We start from the raw sequence: 19,870 nt of genomic DNA on the forward strand, positions 1-19,870 counted from the left end.
TGATTGCCAACACTAAATTGGCCCTTGTGTGTGAATGTGAGTGTGAATATTGTCTGTCCATCTGTGTTAGCCCTGCAATGAGGTGTACCCCGCCTACCACCGAATGCAGCAGAGATAGGCTCCAGCGACCCCCCACGACCCCAAATGGGACAAGCGGTAGAAAATGGATGGATGGTTTGTTTATTTAGTAAGGATAATCAAAAGTTATTGACCTTCCAATTACACTGGTAAAAAAAACTAATTAGAAATCAAAGTTTATTGCATTGACTTATATTATTATTACAGTATTACTAAATTAATCTCAAAATGATGCTGACAATAATACGTTTCTTGGCAATAATCTCTCGGACAATATATCGCATTGCAGAATTTATTATCGACCCAGGCCTACTTCCAGTTAGCTGTGAGGAATAACTGGCATGAGTTGTGACCGACAGCAGCCCCTGTGTGTGTCCTTGGCCACAAGCGAGGCATTTGCATAATATCATTTTACAGTAAGCAACGGTAACAGCATTTGTGATGTGATGATGTCAGATTGGTTTACCTGCAACTGTCTATAAAGTGTCAACAGGACAGCGTAACCACCGGATCCTTTCTGGGGCAGGTACTCCCTCTTCTTCTTTTCACCACCTTCCTTCTCCCTAGCATTTTTCTTCAACACATAAAAATGATAGATGACCCATTGTTTATTAGCCAACATCCAATCATTTCACTCAATACTCAAAGCCAACAAGAAATTACTGAACATATGCACCATTTCTCAATTATTGCTATGCTTATGTACTATTGCTGTTAATATCCTCTTTATCGGCTTCACGGTGGCAGAAGGGTTAGTGCGTCTGCCTCACAATACGAAGTTCCTGCAGTCCTGGGTTCAAATCCAGGCTCGGGATCTTTCTGTGTGGAGTTTGCATGTTCTCCCCGTGAATGCGTGGGTTCCCTCCGGGTACTCCGGCTTCCTCCCACCTCCAAAAACATGCACCTGGGGATAGGTTCATTGGTAACACTAAATTGGCCCTAGTGTTTGAATGTGAGTGTGAATGTTGTCTGTCTATTTGTGTTAGCCCTGCGATGAGGTGGCGACTTGTCCAGGGTGTACCCCGCCTTCCGCCCGATTGTAGCTGAGATAGGCGCCAGCGCCCCCCGCGACCCCAAAGGGAATAAGCGGTAGAAAATGGATGGATGGATCTGGTACCTTTTTGGTGGGAGGTGCTTTGTTGTTGTCTGACCTGCCAGGAGAAGACACTCCTTCAGGGAGCGCATGAATAGGACTGTCTTGACCTATGGAAAGTATCTTGGTTGTTTGCATCAATCACATCTTCAACAAACACCTTTCCATTCCAAATCAAAATGTACTCACCATTTTCTGTGAGGTATTGTTGCAGTTTAGAGTCCAGGATTTTGCATATCCCATCTCCAAAGTTTTGCAGTATCTTGGCCTCTTTGGCATCCCGAAGAGGAAGTGGATATTTATTAAGAGAGTTGATTGCCTAAAAGCACACACAAATACACACCCTTCAAAGACTTGACAACATTACAATGTACCCTCATGTGGACTTGAAGGACCCCAGTAATGCTTACAACAAATTAGATTAGATTAGATAGTACTTTATTTATTCCGTCAGGAGAGTTCCTTCAGGAAAATTACAATTTTCAGCACAATCCCATTCAAAATCAAACAAACATTACAGGGAGACAGAACAGGATTGCTGACGGGTCTGCCGGCTTCCAGCGCCCCTTACAAAAAAGATGAGATACAGGTAAACAAGGGGGAAGGGGGGGGAGAAATAGAAGATTAAAATACAATAAAATTTCGCCATACCTAGTGTGTGTGACAATCATTGGTACTTTAACTTTATTACTTAGTTCATAGTTCTGGACTCTCATGTAACAACCTAGGTTGTACACATAAAATCCTAGCGTATGACCTTTTGTACGTCAAAGATGAGATGTATCAAGACTGACGTTCGCGTGGAAATGCGCACTGTCTTTCGGCAGCTTCTTCGCTGTCGTACCAACATTTCTAGAGGCTGTGGCTTTAGCAACGGTTGTGAGGACGTGTATTATAAGCAATCATTTTGCTACCTATTCCTGTAACAATGAGTTTCTGAGATTCCAGCAGTCTCAGAAACACGGTGGCGGCACACAAGACCAGGAACGTGTGGAGGGTTGGGTCGACTCTGTCATATACTGTACACGACAGTCCACTCCTGTATTGTATTAATACAAAACCCGTTTCCATTTGAGTTGGGAAATTGTGTTGGAGGTAAATAAAAACATGATACAATGATTTACAAATCCTTTTCAACCCATATTCAATTGAATGCACTACAAAGACAAGATATTTGATGTTCAAACTCATAAACACAATTTTTTTTGCAAATAATAATTAACTTAGAATTTCATTGCTGCTACACATGCCAAAGTAGTTGGGAAAGGGCATGTTTACCACTGTGTTACATCACCTTTTCTTTTAACAACACTCAAACGTTTTGGAACTGAGGAAAGTACTTGTTGAAGTTTTGAAAGTGGAATTCTTTCCCATCCTTGTTTTATGTAAAGCTTCAGTTGTTCAACAGTCCGGGGTCTCCGCTGTCGTATTTTACGCTTCATAATGTGCCACACATTTTCGATAGGAGACAGGTCTGGACTTCAGGCGGGCCAGGAAAGTACCCGCACTCTTTTTTTACGAAGCCACGCTGTTGTAACACGTGCTAAATGTGGCTTGGCATGGTCTTGCTGAAATAAGCAGGGGCTTCCATGAAAAAGACGGCGCTTAGATGGCAGCATATGTTGTTCCAAAACCTGTATGTGCCTTCACAGATGTGTAAGTTACCCATGCCTTGGGCACTAATGCACCCCCATACCATCACAGATGCTGGCTTTTGAACTTTACGTCGATAACAGTCTGGATGGTTCGCCTCCCCTTTGGTCCGGATGACACAATGTCGAATATTTCCAAAAACAATTTGAAATGTGGACTCGTCAGACCACAGAACACTTTTCCACTTTGCATCAGTCCATCTTAGATGATCTCGGGTCCAGAAAAGCCAGCAGCGTTTCTGGATGTTGTTGACAAATGGCTTTTGCTTTGCATAGTAGAGCTTTAACTTGCACTTACAGATGTAGCGACTAACTGTATTTAGTGACAGTGGTTTTCTGAAGTGTTCCTGAGCCCATGTGGTGATATCCTTCAGAGATTGATGTCAGTTTTTGATACAGTGCCGTCTGAGGGATCGAAGGTCATGGTCATTCAATGTTGGTTTCCGGCCATGCTGCTTACGTGGAGTGATTTCTCCAGATTCTCTGAACCTTTTGATGATATTATGGACCGTAGCTGTTGAAATCCCTAAATTTATTGCAATTGCACTTTGAGAAACGTTGTTCTTAAACTGTATGACTATTTTCTCACGCAATTGTGGACAAAGGGGTTTACCTCACCCCATCCTTATATAATATAATGTAATATAATATAATATAATATAATATAATATAATATAATATATTTACATCCAACGCAATTTCCCAACTCATATGGAAACGGGGTTTGTAAATTGAGTAACCAAACAAGAGTCAAAGTCTAACATCCATCCATCCATCTTCTTCTACTTATCCGAAGTTGGATCACAGGGGCATCAGCCTAAGCAGAGAAACCCAGACTTCTCTATTCCCAGCTACTTTGTCCAGTCTTTAATAATTTTTTTATAGTGCTGCATGTTTGAATTTAAAAGGTTGCATTAAACCAAATAAATGTTGCTGCCATTGATTCCTGGGCTGCAAGAGGGACACAAATGAAGCGTTGAAGAAGAAAAGGGGCACCCGCCTATCGAGTTGCAGCCATTATCTATTTTTTATCCTGATGCCCGACCATTAATTTTTTTATTTCAGCCTGTGTGCTGTTTCCACAGCACACAGCATTTCAACCTATTGGCTGTTATTCACTCCTACTGACTTGTGATTAGACACGACAACGTGCAGTTCTCAGTCAAATGGCTACTTTGATGTGCATATTTATAAGGGAGCGGGGCCTGGGCTTGGTCCAGGCATGCCAAGCTACCTCCTGCAGCCGAACTTCAAGAAAATTGTGACACAACTAAGAAATGTCCTTGGGTTTGTGTGTGCAAACGCTTCAATATTTATCTGTGTACCCAGTTTTTCTGGATTTGATCCTATGTCTATTTTTAGTAGGTAATCCGTGCAAGTCTCTTTACATGAGGCCCTTGGATCTGAAAATTTAAATTTCCCCCAAAATAGACAGAGAAATGATTTTAGGCTTGTTTTCAAACAACTTTTCACACACTTTGGAACCCCCACTTTTCATCCTGCAGACATCACCTTGTGAAGACTGGAAGCAATTTCATATTGCATAGCATTTTCATCCTGATTTGTGTTATTTGCGTGCAGAATTTGAAGGAATCAGCATGTATGGCTGTCGGATATATTGTTGCAAGTTGTAGCAATGCAAATAAAGAAGCGGTCATCCTGCAATAATGTCCATATGGTGGGGATATGAGCAAAGAATGGACCTCTCCAGTCAAATGGACTCACAAAAAATGGAATGGACCAGGATAAAGACCAAGAGTTGCAATTTTCATGATTTTGACTTCTTAGAAGAAGGGTTTTGGTCAGAGTTTGGATGGAAAAAAACTGAAAGACTTAATCCAAAGGCGAACCCGAAAATCCAGGGACACCTCGAAGGGAGAAAGACGGAGTCAGAGCCTGCGGAAAACTGAGATTTTCCTCAAGATGCTTAAAAAAATGCTGAAGGCGCTTGAGAAAACTCAAGCTATGGTGTGTATGGAGGAGATAGGAGAGCGGGGAAGTCCAGAAATGTAATTTGGCTCATAACGTTAACTATATTGGTTTCAACGTAATCATTGATCACAGCAACAAAAACATGCAATTCAGTGATCAAAATAATAGTTTTACATGGCTTTATCCACACTGTCCATGCGGGAAAATGGGCTACACTTCTGTTATTGACGTCACACCAAGAAGGTACGGAATATCGAGTCTGAAGATGGAATGGAAGAAAACAAACACTGCTTTTTTCTTTTCTTTTTCCCAAAATCCTCAACTGTTTGTAATTTTTTCCGTCAGACTTTTTTTCCCCAGAGAGAGGTTTGGGTTAGTAGGGAAAGGTTTTTGAAACTTTTAGACTGTTTTTACTGTATATCAGGTGGAATCATGCAGTATTCATTTGCTTAAAAAAAAAGAGGGCGAATGTTTAACAGTTATATTTGTATAGAAGCATTTCTCAGTCACCAATTTATGTTGTTGTTTTTTTTGGGGTAAAATTTTCCATTTTTCAAACCTAAAACTTAAAGTAACCCTCTCTGCCTGGAAATATTAAAGCTTTTAGACAAAAAAGTATTGTATGTACGTGTACATGTTATGTAAAGGTACTGTTTTATTACTCTAAAGTGTGACCTCTCCACTTGACCCTACAGTAGTTGCACTTGTCTATTTCCAGAAACACAACAAGTTAAATCAGTGGAAAATGTTGACTCTTCCTTGCTGTCAGATATCATGATTCAGTTGTATAATTCAATAATTTCATGTTTTTTTATTTGTATTTTTGCATTTACGCTTGTTCACCTTTTTGCATCATGTAACTAGGTAATGTACTTGTTACAGATACGTACAGTGTCCCACCTTTTTAGGCTTTCGGTAATCTCTAGTGATACATCTGTAAAGGTTGGACATAAAGTGTTTTAGGTAAAAAAATAAATAAAAAAAAGTCTGAAGATGGAATAAGGGTGTATCAAGCACAGTCCGTTACCTCCCACATTCTCAAAAAATGTATTTATATTATGGGAGTTGCTGCCAGAATTATTTTCAGGAGCAAAAAACTCATTAAAATGTGACATTTTTGTAAATTGGACGCTATATATAGGTCGTTTAATACTTAAATTGCCTTGGTACCTTTTGGTAAGTGTACTGGATCTTTAGGCCTTTCTCCCTGGCTTCGTCCCTTAGTTCAGTGAGCCACTTGAGGAATAGGGGGTTCGGGCAGGCGGGCAGGGTCCGTTTTCGACCCAGCAAGACGGGCTCAGGATTTGACATCTTGCTGAAAAAAAATCAGAACGTAATTATTTTGTCAGGTCCACCAGGACGAAACCATTCCGAACAAACATAGAGACATGCACGAGACATTAGGCTTACTTTTAGCCTACCTACTTAGAGAAACAAAACACAAACGTACTGGAAACGCTACGCCTACAAACTATATCGATGAAATGGGGTCGTCGTGACACAAACTGGCTCCTTTCTTTTTACTTTCGAATTTCCCGCAGAAACGATAAGCAACATAAAAAACTGCACTTCCGCGTTAGTGACGTAAGGTGCAGTGACGTAACATGGGTCAGCGGAAAAAGGCGAAGCTAAAAACAACAGGGATGAAACATTGCCATCCAGCGGTGACAGACTGAGTACAGTGTAAGCATAAATTAAATGTTGGTTGTTTGGTTGTTTGAAGTTTCTTTCGAACAACGAACGGGACAAGCGGTAGAAAACGGATGGATGTATACAGTTGTAATATGATACATCATATATTTTGCATTTCTCTTTACAACATGCCCGAACAGGAATAGGAAGACGCAAAGCGTATTTAATTCTACACATTTTCCATTTAATAGCAATTACTTACACATATGCTTTCTTCCTATTCTCAATTACAAAACAATTTACACCAATGATTTCTAAATACAACAATTCTTTTAGTGGTTTAGATCAGGGGTTCTAACCTTTTTGACGTCGGGGCCCAACTTTTCCACCACAAAATAGCTTGGGGCACTTAAATATTAAAACTAAGTCAATAATCTTACTCCAAATCTTAATTATTTTCAATAATTGCATCTAACCTACCTACAATTTAACAGTATAAACCTTTTCAAATAATATGAAAGTGTGCGTTAATCACAAAGATTATTATCAAGACTTAGGTCAGGCTGATTATAAAATAAATACTAATCAATCATACCGTAAATTAAAAAATAAAACTATTACAATGTAGTACATACACACTGCTATAATAAATACATTCTAGCTAATTTAATATTTCCTAAATAAATTAAATCAATGACATTTAAGTGTAAATTAAAGTACAGCTTTGTCACTTTAGTCATAATTTTTACACTTAAGAAACTTGTCTGTGATTTTAGCTCTAGACTTCTTGTTAGTTTGATTTAAAAAAAAAAGTGTATTACAACTGATTATAGCTGCGGCTTTGCTAAGAAAAATATAAAACGGATATTTTAGATAAATACATATTGCATTAAAATGTTTTTTTCTTTTCTACAGGTGTAATGAAATCCTTCTGGCCTGTGTGAAGTAAAGTTTCCGTACCGTTATTTTTCCGTCATTGTAGTCAGCCAGAACTTACCCTACAGCAAGGTGGGCGGTTGCTAGATTCCTGCGACAAGACCTGACAGAGACCAGGAATCCGACCTCGCCCTCCCAACTCTGCTTCTTTGGGTGTAAGCTTGCAGTGAGGCGCAGTCTCTATATGTCACATGGTCCCATCACAACTTGTAATGAATGTATGCATGAAATAAACCATTGCAGTGTGATATATTACTCCCTTTAATGAATCAACTGATAGGAAAGTCCTATATGACTTTACAGAAGGCCCACATGCAGTAAAAAAGCAAGAAAAGCAAGTTAGCAGTCCCATGATAGTTCCAGTCAGAAATGTTTTTCCTCTTTCTTTTTATAGACCGGCTGATCCCGTGGTGTCGTCACTATCGGCTCCTTGTGGTGATCCTAGCGTACATTCCAGCTCTCCGATCATTCCTGTTCCTCCCGAACTCCCTGCACGTCGCCCCCCCTTCCCTTTCAAGAGGGCACTGTCGGGGTGCAGCGAGTGGAGGTGCAGTAGCAGCTCGTCCTGCGTGGCTGCTGTGTGGCCGCACTCCTCGCACACGTACAGCTTGTTGCGGCGCTCCTTGTAGGCGTACTTTAGTGTGACGCTGTGGATCTTCTTCATGTGCGACTCCAGCGAGCAACGCTGCGTGAAGGCCTTGTCACAGAGCTCGCACTTGTACGGCCGAACTCCTGCACAAAAAACAGGAACGTCAGTGCCATTTGACGGCGTGAGGGAGGAGCATGAGTGCGACTGTGCCACGTACCCGTGTGTGTGCGCACGTGTCTCTTGAGGTCAAAGGTGTCGTTGAAGCCTTTGCCGCAGAAGGTGCAGAGGTGCCGCTTGGTGTCGTTGTGACACTTCATGTGTCGGTTTAACATTCGCTGGTACTGGAACGTTTTCTGGCAAATCTGAAGGCAACAAACAGACATTCTGGAACTTTATATGACAGTCAATACATTCCGCTAACCTTTCTTTGTTTAAAAGCCAAGTTGGGATACCTGACAAATTAAGGGCGGCGTCAGCCCGCTTGATGGCCGGATCACTGACGAGGCAAATTTCATGGGAACTGGGTTTGTCGTCATTACAACGGGCATTAACGTGTCTTCAGGTACAGTCAGGGATGGCGATGTAGGAACAGGATCATGAGGCAATTCGCCGGTCGTCACCTGACGAGACAAAGACGCTTGATTTCCAGTGTTAAGTCTGCGACCAACAAATCACACATGCTGTGTCTCAACTGACGCACTTCCGTACTTACACTTAAGACTTTTGGGTGCATAGGTATACTCTCAGCAAAAATGCAGTGTGCTGTCAACACCTGGATTTTGCACTCAAAACGCTCAAAAAATGTCAAGGGCACAGTGATGGACACTTACCACTCGCAAAAGTCGCCATTTTGGATACGAAGTAAAAGGGAAGGGACTATCACTCAAAAATGGCCGGAAAAAAAAATGTTTAACCATAATTTTTTGTCCTTTCAATACTGTTTTGAGTAGCTGTTGTTCCCAAACTCATCCATTTTCTTATAATGAAGCCAACAGTTGACTTTGGAATATTTAGGAGCGAGGAAATTTCACAACTTGTTTTGTTGCACAGGTGGCATCCTATTCCACGCTGGAAATCACTGATCTCCTGAGAGCGACCCGTTCTTTCATAAATGTTCTTAGAAATAGTCTCCATGCCGAAGTTCTTGATTTTATACACCTGTGGCCGGGACAAGTAATTAGGACACCTGATTCTGATCATTTGGATGGGTGGCCAAATAATTTTGGCAATATAGTGTGATTGTGTGTGTGTATATATATATACAAACCCTGTTTCCATATGTGTTGGGAAATTGTGTTAGATGTAAATATAAACGGAATACAATGATTTGCAAATCCTTTTCAACCCATATTCAATTGAATGCACTACAAAGACAAGATATTTGATGTTCCAACGCATAATCTTTTTTTTTTTTTTGCAAATAATAATTAACTTAAAATATCATGGCTGCAACACGAGCCAAAGTAGTTGGGAAATGGCATGTTCACCACTGTGTTACATCACCTTTTCTTTTAACAACACTCAATAAACGCTTGGGAACTAAGGAAACTAATTGTTGAAGCTTTGAAAATTGAATTCTTTCCCATTCTGGTTTTATGTAGAGCTTCAGTCATTCTCCGCTGCCATATTTTACGCTTCATAATGCGCCACACGTTTCCCATCGAAAATAGGTCTGGACTGCAGGCGGGCCAGGAAAGTACCCGCATTTTTTTTTTACAAAGCCACGCTGTTGTAACAAGTGCTGAATGTGGCTTGGCATTGTCTTGCTGAAATAAGCAGGGGCGTCCGTGAAAAAGACAGCACTTAGATGGCAGCATATGTTGTTCCAAATCCTGTATGTACCTTTCAGCATTAATGGTGCTTTCACAGATGTGTAAGTTACCCATGCCTTGGGCACTAATGCACCCCCATACCATCACAGATGCTGGCTTTTGAACTTTGCGTCGATAACAGTCTGGGTGGTTCGCTTCCCTGGTCCGGATGACACGTTGTCGAATATTTCCAAAAGCAATTTGAAAGGTGGACTCGTCAGACCAAGGAACACTTTTCCAATTTGCATCAGTCCATCTTAGATGATCTCGGGTCCAGAGAAGCCACCAGCGTTTTTGGATGTTGTTGATAAATGGCTTTCGCTTTGCATAGTACAGCTTTAACTTGCACTTACAGATGTGGCGAGCAACTGTATTTAGTTACAGTGGTTTTCTGAAGTGTTCCTGAGCCCATGTGGTGATATCCTTTAGAGATTGATGTCGGTTTTTGATACAGTTCCGTCTGAGGGATTGAAGGTCACGGTCATTCAATGTTGGTTTCCGGCCATGCCGCTTACGTGGAGTGATTTCTCCAGATTCTCTGAACCTTTTGATGATATTATGGACTGTAGATGTTGAAATCCCTTAATTTCTTGCAATTGCACTTTGAGAAACGTTGTTCTTACACTGTTTGACTATTTTCTCACGCAGTTGTGGACAAAGGGGTGTACCTCGCTCAATCCTTTCTTGTGAAAGACTGAGCATTTTTTGGGAAGCTGTTTTTATACCCAATCATCGTACCCACCTGTTCTCAATTAGCCTGCACACCTGTGGGATGTTACAAATAAGTGTTTGAAGAGCATTCCTCAACTTGAGCAGTATCAATTGCCACCTTTCCCAACTTCTTTGTCACGTGTTGCTGGCATCAAATTCTAAAGCTAATGATTATTTGCACAAAAAAAATGTTTATCAGTTTGAACATCAAATATGTTGTCTTAGTAGCATATTCACCTGAATATGGGTTGAAAATCATTTGCAAATCATTCTATTCCGTTTATATTTACACTGTAACACAATTTCCCAACTCATATGGAAACAGGGTTTATTTATTTATATATATATATATATATATATATATATATATATATATATGTATCGTATATATGTGTGTGTGTGTGTATATATACTGTGTATATATGTATATATTTATATATATATACACATTTATATATATATACACATATACATATATATACACACATATATATATATATATATATGTGTATATATATATATATATATATATACACATATATATACACACATATATATAAATGATAAATGGGTTGTACTTGTATAGCGCTTTTCTACCTCCAAGGTACTCAAAGCGCTTTGACACTACTTCCGCATTTACCCATTCACACACACATTCACACACTGATGGAGGGAGCTGCCATGCAAGGCGCTAACCAGCACCCATCAGGAGCAAGGCTGAAATGTCTTGCTCAAGGACACAACGGACGTGATGAGGTTGGTACTCGGTGGGGATTGAACCAGGGACCCTTGGGTTGCGCACGGCCACTCTTCCATTGCGCCACGCTATATTTAAAAAAAAAAAAAAAAAAAAAAAAAAAAAATATATATATATATATATATATATATATATATATATATATATATATATATATATATATATATCCACCCATCCATTTCTACCGCTTATTCCCTTTGTTTGGGGTCGCGGGGGGCGCTGGTGCCTATCTCAGCTACAACCGGCGAAGGCGGTTTACACCCTGGATTAGTCGCTAACTCACCGCAGGTCCAACACAGATAAACAGACAACATTCACACTCACATTCACACACTAGGGCCAATTTAATGTTGCCAATCAACCTATCCCCAGTGCATGTCTTTGGAAGTGGGAGGAAGCCAGAGTACCTGGAGGGAACCCACGCATTCACGGGGAGGACATGCAAACTCCACACAGAAAGATCCCGAGCCCGGGACTACTCAAGACCTTCGTATTGTGAGGCAGACGCACTAACCCCTCTTCCACCGTGAAGCCCTCTGTATATATATATATATATATATATATATATATATATATATATATATATATATATATATATATATATAGAGGGCTTCCTTCCACCGTGAAGCCCTCTATATATATATATATATATATATATAAATATATATATATATATATATAAATATATATATATATATATATATATATATATATATATATATATATATATATATATATATATATATATATATGATACCGTCGATCATAATATCTTATTAGAGCGTATCAAAACACGAATTGGTATGTCAGACTGAGCCCTGTCTTGGTTTAACTCTTATCTTACTGATAGGATGCAGTGCGTCTCCCATAACAGTGTGACCTCGGACTATGTTAAGGTAACGTGTGGAGTTCCCCAGGGTTCGGTCCTTGGCCCTGTACTCTTCAGCATCTGCATGCTGCCGCTAGGTGACATCATACGCAAATACGGTATTAGCTTTCACTGCTATGCTGATGACACCCAACTCTACATGCCCCTAAAGATGACCAACACGCCGGACTGTAGTCAGTTGGAAGCGTGTCTTAATGAAATTAAACAATGGATGTCCGCTAAATTTTTGCAACTTAACGCCAAAAAACGGACATGCTGATTATCGGTCCTGCTAGACACCGACCTCTATTTAATAATACAACTTTAACATTTGACAACCAAATAATAAAACAAGGTGACTCGGTAAATAATCTGGGTATTATCTTCAACCCAACTCTCTCCTTTGAGTCACACATTAAAAGCGTTACTTAAACGGCCTTCTTTCATCTCCGTAATATCGCTAAAATTTGCTCCATTTTGTCCACTAAAGACGCCGAGATCATTATCCATGCGTTTGTTACGTCTCGTCTCGATTACTGTAACGTATTATTTTCGGGTCTCCCCAAGTCTAGCATTAAAAGATTAGAGTTGGTACAAAATGCGGCTGCTAGACTTTTGACAAGAACAAGAAAGTTTGATCACATTACGCCTATACTGGCTCACCTGCACTGGCTTCCTGTGCACTTAAGATGTGACTTTAAGGTTTTACTACTTACGTATAAAATACTACACGGTCTAGCTCCAGCCTATCTTGCCGATTGTATTGTACCATATGTCCCGGCAAGAAATCTGCGTTCAAAAGACTCTGGCTTATTAGTGATTCCTAGAGCCCAAAAAAAGTCTGCGGGCTATAGAGCGTTTTCCGTTCGGGCTCCAGTACTCTGGAATGCCCTCCCGGTAACAGTTCGAGATGCTACCTCAGTAGAAGCATTTAAGTCTCACCTTAAAACTCATCTGTATACTCTAGCCTTTAAATAGACCTCCTTTTTAGACCAGTTGATCTGCCGCTTCTTTTCTTTCTCCTATGTCCCCCCCTCCCTTGTGGAGGGGGTCCGGTCCGATGACCATGGATGAAGTACTGGCTGTCCAGAGTCGAGACCCAGGATGGACCGCTCGTCGGGACCCAGGACTGACCGCTCGACTGTATCGATTGGGGACATCTCTACGCTGCTGATCCGCCTCCGCTTGAGATGGTCTCCTATGGACGGGACTCTCGCTGCTGTCTTGGATCCGCTTTGAACTGAACTCTCGCGGCTGTGTTGGAGCCACTATGGATTGAACTTTCACAGCATCATGTTAGACCCGCTCGACATCCATTGCTTTCGGTCCCCTAGAGGGGGCGGGGGGGGTTGCCCACATCTGAGGTCCTCTCCAAGGTTTCTCATAGTCAGCATTGTCACTGGCGTCCCACTGGATGTGAATTCTCCCTGCCCACTGGGTGTGAGTTTTCCTTGCCCTTTTGTGGGTTCTTCCGAGGATGTTGTAGTCGTAATGATTTGTGCAGTCCTTTGAGACATTTGTGATTTGGGGCTATATAAATAAACATTGATTGATATATATATATATATATATATATATATATATATATATATATATTTTTTTTTTTTTGATAAAACTCATGTTATACATATGTATATTAATTTAAAACTGACATCATTATATCAAAAGGCCTTCAAAAAGGTAATATATATATATACACAAACACGTATATATATATATATATATATATATATATATATATAACATATATACATACATATATATATATATATATATATATATATACACATATATACATATATATATATATATATACACATATATACATACATATATATATATATATATATATATATATATATATACATACATATATATATATATATATATATATATATATATATATATATATATATATATATATACACATATATATATATGTATATAATATATATATATGTATATATACATATATATATATATATATATATATATATATATATATAAACTTTTTGAAGGCCTTTTGATATAATGATGTCAGTTTTAAATTAATATACATATGTATAACATTACCTATTTTTTTAAAACCTGTGACATTATCTGATCAAAAAGGGTCAAATTTTTTAGGACTGATGTTTACTGAGAAATTTAAAGGAAAAAAAAAAAGAATCCAAATGTTTTTACGCTGTTTCAAAAACTTAAGGACCTTTCTGTCCTGTTTGACTTTGAAGATAATATCAGTTAAACCGCGAGGCCGAGAGGGCCAAGCGGTTGGAAATGGATGGATTGATGGATGTGTCCGTAGCGTAGAAATGCTAAAATCTCAAGCCATCCATTGTCCAGCCGGCTCTTAAGGCATTAGAGAGTGAGGTTAACCAACGTACTCTCACACAGCTGCACCTGCTGGCATTTGTTAAACTCACCACCCTACACCTCACGGCACCAATGTAACCCGCCTGGGTCTGCCTCCTGCGATCAAACCAGGGTCTGCAAGATGAGAGATAAGAGCACTGAGCAACAAGCTAAAAGCCTAAGCTGTCAGCTTGTTGTTTAGCGCGATTCTTCTAGCAATAGGGAGTGAGGTTTACCAACGTACTCTCGCACAGCTTCACCAGCAAGCATCCTTTAGGGGGGCAATCCAAATGTTGGCAATAATGCTGCGCCGAGTGGTTACAATTCACAAAAAAAAAGAGAAGACGAAAGTAAATATTGTCATTTTCCGGTGAGTGTAACGACACTAATGGATTTGGGGCACTACATTCATATTTTGTTATTGAAGTGTAGTGACGGAAGTATACCATTTAATACACAGCCTCATCCAACAATACTCACCTTCATTTTGGAGCGGACAAACAAAGAGCTGTTCTGTGACCAGTTGGCATGGACCTCTGAACTCTCGTCTGTCATAGGCGCCACCGGGCTCTGCGGCCGGCCAAGCACCGTGCAGGACGGCAGTTCGGCGTGCGTGTGGCTCTCGGTTACAGACTGCTTAGCCAGGCAGAGTGGTGCGCCCTCGGCTGGACTCGCCTCATCCTCCATCACCAGGACGGATGGGGGAAAGATGGATACTGTAAAAGGCAGCCATTTACATTTTTACATGTGCATGGCAGGTGCACACACACACACACGCACAGCATGCATGGTTGGACCTGTCCGACCAGACAGTCCTGCAGCACCAGCTCAGTGTGTGTGTGTGTGTGTGTGTTGAGCCTCATAAAGGGCGGCGCTCGCATCAAACACAAAGATCAGTGCAAACAATTCATGTGACTGATGCGTTCAAGTTCTGCTATAAAGTCACTGACTTTTGATTTCTCTTGTCTGTAAGCTCTGCATCCATTGTCACCATGTGAAGGTGGGCTGTTTATGGGTCCATGGGTGCTGCTGGATGTTTCAATGCTCTTTTAAACATCTTTGTTAATTAGCCCATTTTGGTGATAGTTTCTATGGCTACTCCAGCAGGCTGGACATTTAATCTCATCTTATTGTTTGCACACCCTCCCCCTTTTGCCAATGAATGAGCTGTGAGTGTGTTTGTGTGTGTGTGTGTGTGTGTGTGTGTGTGTAAAGTGCTGTTGTGAGACAGGGGCTTGCTTCCATAAGCAAGGGAGAAGAGAAAGAGAAGAGAAAAACCTGACTTGACTTGTTTCAGTAAATGCTACCTCATACTTTCACGTCAGTCTGTGTGTGCATGTGTGTGTGTGTGTGCATGCGTGTGTGTGTGTTTGTGTTTGCTGAAGGCGTCTGCGGGGTCCGTTACACGTCCTCAAGTCTAATAAACATTAACCCGGCGGTGCTCAGAGGAAGCGGCAGGGTATATAAGACACAGATTAACAGTCAAAAAACAACCTGACGACAACCTGTCAGTACAGATTTTGTCCAGCAGAGGCACAGGTTAGCTTAGCATGGTTAGTTTAGCACGACACCTGGACAGGTAAGTGATAAAAAGTGCGGGTGATTGAAACTGGGCAGGACTTTTGTGGTGGTTCTGTGTTGGCCAAAATGTCCTTAAAGGCCTACTGAAACCCACTACTACCCACCATGCAGTCTGATAGTTTATATATCAATGATGAAATATTAACATTGCAACACATGCCAATACGGCCTTTTTAGTTTACTAAATTGCAATTTTAAATTTCCCGGGAGTTTTTTCTAGAAAACGTCGCATAATGATGACGTGTACGCATGACGTAACGGGCTGTAAGAAAATATGAGCGCTGCGCACACACACAGCTAAAAGTCGTCTGCTTTGACGGCATAATTACACAGTATTTTGCAGATCTGTGTTGCTGAATCTTTTGCAATTTGTTCAATTAATATTGGCGAAGTCAAAATAGAAAGATAGAGTTGGGAAGCTTTAGCCTTTAGCCACACAAACACACGGTGATTCCTTGTTTAAAATTCCTGGAGGTGTAACTTTACTATGGATCAGAGCGTGGTCAAGCGAACATGGATCCCGACCGAAAGCCAACTAGCAGGTTTCGGTGAGAAAATTGTGGTAAAAAGTCGCTTCTTACTGGAGATCAGCTGAGCTTGGCCCGTCCATAAAGCTGCCGTCGACTTCGCTGAGACATTGGCGTCAAGACACCCGTGGACAAACCCCTCCGACTATCAGTTACTGTTAAACTCACTATAGCAACACAATAGAAAGATAAGTGATTTCCCAGAATTATCCTAGTAAATGTGTCTAAAAATATCTGAGTCCGTCTCAATGCAATCGCGTTTTTTTTTTAACTCGTTTTTTTTTTTTTTTTCAACTCCGTCGCTATCAAAATCCTCAAACACGGATCTTTCATCCTCGCTCAAATTAATGGGGAAATTGTCGTTTTCTCGATCCGAATAGCTGTTTTTGTTGGAGGCTCCCATTAAAAACAATGTGAATATGTGAGGAGCCATCAACATGTGACGTCATCGTCTGCGACATCTGGTAAAGGCAGGGCTTTTCTGTTAGCACCAAAAGTTGCAAATTTTATTGTGGATGTTCTCTACTAAATAATTTCAGCAAAAATATGGCAATATCGCGAAATTATCAAGTATGACACATAGAATGGACCTGCTATCCCCGTTTAAATGAGAAAATCTAATTTCAGTAGGCCTTTAAAGGACAACGAGTGTCGTCAAGCGTTGATACTTTCGACTTCAGTGAAAGTCCTGCCACACGTCAGGCAGGTACAGCAAGTAACAGCACATACCACAGGCAAGTAGACCGTTGTTGTGCAGGAAGTCTCCTCCATAATAAGAGAAATGCTGCTTGTTGCAGAAGAATGACGTCACAACACTGATGGGGGGTGCAATGGGGGCTAGCGGGGGGGGGGGGGGGTGTAGCCCGTTATGTGTTATCTGATCCTGACGTCTGATGTCAACAATGCCAATTGTTCTCCTGCAGGGGGATCGGGACACTCCCTTAACTTAAATTAATGCAGTGTGTGAGATGAGGGCCAAGGGGAGGGGGTGGGGGTTGGGGGGTCCCTCAACTTAAATGAATAGTGTCTGCTGAAACGGAAGGGGGCAAGAAAAGGAAGAAAATGGGTGGTGAAAAGAGCACAGCAAGTTTAAAATTATTTTGGTTTTTAAAAGAGATGTTTGAAGGTACGAATAATGGACTATTTCTCCTCCTCACGCACTGTTGCTGTCCTTCCCGTTATTCGGCCTGGGTCCCGTTACACTCTCACATCTGGACCAACACCCCCCGTCCCGCGCCCCGGTGGCAATGTTCCGGCAGGTAAGGCGGACTCACCTGGGACGTAGACGTCTCCTCGTTCGTCGTCCGGGAGCTCGCTCCAGTTCCGCTTTCCCGGCGAAACGTTGGCCTTCTTCACCAGGAAGGCTCGAGGCATGTTGGCCTGGAACTTTCTTGCCTCTTCTTCCTCTTCTTCTTCCTCCTCCGCGCTCACCTGAGCTCCTTCCAGTGGCGGGAGTCCACTAAGGGGGGAAAAGGGTCCGTTAGTCCGCGCTCGAGAGCGACGAACACGCAGGCAAACAAACACGAAACGCTCACACGCACACGGGACACACGCACTCAGGTGGGTCGAGCAGCAGCACAGGTACTAATTTAAGAGCAGGAAACGGGCGCCAGCGCGCATGCGCGCGAGAAATAACGGTGACAACAAGGAGAACGGATTCTGGGCTGGGCCTCAGTTTACCTGCTCAACCGGTTTCCTGCCTTTTGTCAGCCTGAGAACATGGAGGACACATGTCATCATTTTTATGACTGCGCCGTAACACAATCATTAGAAGAAAAATAAAAAAAAAATAAATAAATGAATTTATAATTAAGACAATGAAAGTTATTGTTGTTTAAATGTGCTATATAAATAAAGTGGATTGGATTGGATCGGATTAAAGGCCTACTGAAACCCACTACAACCCACCACGCAGTCTGATAGTTTATATATCAATGATGAAATATCAACAGTGCAACACATGCCAATACGACCTTTTTAGTTTACTAAATTACAATTTTAAATTTCCCAAGAGTTTCATCTTGAAAACGTCGTGTAATGATGACGTGTGCGCAAGACGTCACGGGTTTTAAGGAAGTATGAGCGCTGCACACACACACAACTAAAAGTCGTCTGCTTTAACGGCATAATTACACAGTATTTTGGACATCTGTGTTGCTGAATCGTTTGCAATTTGTTCAATTAATATTGGAGAAGTCACTGTAGAAAGATGGAGTTGGGAAGCTTTAGCCTTCAGCCACACAAACACACGGTGATTCCTTGTTTAAAATTCCTGGAGGTGAAACTTTACTATGGATCAGAGTAATTCAAGCAAACATGAATCACGACGGATTGTCAACCAGCAGGTTTCGGTGAGAAAATTGTGGTAAAAAGTCGCTTCTTACCGGAGAAAAGCTGAGCTTATGCCATTCATAGCTGCCGTCGACTCCCCTGAGACATTGACGTCAAGACACCGTGTACACCTCCGACTATCAGGTCCTATTTAACTCACTAAAACACTAGCAACACAATAGAAAGATAAGGGATTTCCCAGAATTATCCCAGTAAATGTCGGAATCCGTCCCAATGCAATTGCTTTTTTTAAAAATTATTATTATTTTTTTTTAGTCCGTCGCTATCAATATCCTCAAACACAAATCTTTCATCCTTGCTCAAATTAATGGGGAAATTGTTGTGTTCTCGGCCCGAATAGCACTTTTTGTTGGAGGCTCCCATTAAAAACAATGTGAATATGTGAGGAGCCCCCACATGTGTGACGTCATCGTCTGCGACTTCCGGAAGAGGCAGGGCATTTCTCTTAGCACCGAAAGTTGCGAAATTTATCGTGGATGTTCTCTATTAAATCCTTTCAGCAAAAATATGGCAATATCGCGAAATGATCAAGTATGACACATAGAATGGACCTGCTATCCCCGTTTAAATAAGAAAATCTTATTTCAGTAGGCCTTTAAATTCGTAGGACACAGGAAGATACAGGGCTACACGACAGGCATGGCAGTCTGCTATAGCAAACAAGAATTTATAAGATGTTTGTCATATATGTTATTAAAGGCATGCCTCATGCTCATCATTTTCATAGGAAAATCCGCAAGTCTAGGCGAGGCTGCTGATGAGCAGAAGGAGGTTAAGGGAGTGTGGTATGCTGCCCGGGCGGTCCGATGAGTTGAGCCAGAAGATCTCGGGCCCTTCCTCTCTCACCACAACGTCTCACCTTATAAGAGGATAAAACGTAGGAGATCATGTTTCATTCCAAAATTCTGCTTATGACTTGATTTCAATATTAAATATCCCGCATTAATTATTTTTAAGTAGGTCTTGTGAGGCCAGACACCAACTTATGTGCTTTTTAAT

The 19,870-nt window shown here is 41.1% G+C and overlaps 2 protein-coding genes across 9 annotated transcripts in view; both read right to left on the reverse strand.

Annotated features, from left to right (window-relative positions):
- The window catches only part of mus81 (MUS81 structure-specific endonuclease subunit), a 12,632-nt gene extending 5,113 nt beyond the window's left edge, over positions 1-7,519 (reverse strand). Inside the window, exons 1-5 of one of the 7 annotated variants that reach the window (XM_061913074.1) lie at positions 7,385-7,519; positions 5,926-6,070; positions 1,361-1,490; positions 1,196-1,281; positions 545-652 (exon numbers count right to left, since the gene is read on the reverse strand). In XM_061913074.1, the coding sequence (XP_061769058.1) occupies positions 545-652; positions 1,196-1,281; positions 1,361-1,490; positions 5,926-6,066 (465 nt within the window). In that variant the 5' untranslated portion in view covers positions 6,067-6,070; positions 7,385-7,519. Of the gene's footprint in view, positions 1-544; positions 653-1,195; positions 1,282-1,360; positions 1,491-5,925; positions 6,071-6,165; positions 6,365-7,384 lie in introns of those variants that run through there. The other 6 variants (XM_061913070.1, XM_061913073.1, XM_061913072.1 and 3 more) reach the window with 6 other exon arrangements.
- Positions 7,520-7,568: 49 nt separating this feature from the next.
- On the reverse strand, positions 7,569-18,178 carry ovol1a (ovo-like zinc finger 1a). 2 transcript variants are annotated; one of them, XM_061913079.1, is made up of 6 exons: positions 18,061-18,178; positions 17,794-17,978; positions 14,892-15,127; positions 8,365-8,532; positions 8,130-8,274; positions 7,569-8,055 (listed from the first exon to the last, which is right to left on the reverse strand). In XM_061913079.1, exons 2-6 carry the CDS (start codon positions 17,891-17,893, stop codon positions 7,712-7,714), a joined length of 993 nt encoding a protein of 330 aa, XP_061769063.1. In that variant the 5' UTR covers positions 17,894-17,978; positions 18,061-18,178; the 3' UTR covers positions 7,569-7,711. The 2 variants fall into 2 exon arrangements, with proteins under 2 accessions (XP_061769063.1, XP_061769064.1); XM_061913080.1 differs by having other exon boundaries at positions 18,055-18,114.
- Positions 18,179-19,870: the final 1,692 nt, after the last annotated feature.

The sequence above is a fragment of the Nerophis ophidion genome, linkage group LG10, assembly GCF_033978795.1.
Source record: "Nerophis ophidion isolate RoL-2023_Sa linkage group LG10, RoL_Noph_v1.0, whole genome shotgun sequence".
In the NCBI taxonomy this organism is placed as follows: Eukaryota; Metazoa; Chordata; class Actinopteri; order Syngnathiformes; family Syngnathidae; genus Nerophis; species Nerophis ophidion.

What these genes read in the sequence shown, in the direction of transcription:
- ovol1a (XM_061913079.1), bottom strand. Translation starts at nt 17,893, where the DNA reads ATGCCTCGAGCCTTCCTGGTGAAGAAGGCCAACGTTTCGCCGGGAAAG. An exon ending in TTGTCCGCTCCAAAATGAAG is followed by an intron (nt 8,533 to 14,891) that starts GTGAGTATTGTT and finishes TTGTCTCGTCAG; the next exon opens with GTGACGACCGGCGAATTGCC. An exon ending in CGCCGCCCTTAATTTGTCAG is followed by an intron (nt 8,275 to 8,364) that starts GTATCCCAACTT and finishes TGTTGCCTTCAG; the next exon opens with ATTTGCCAGAAAACGTTCCA.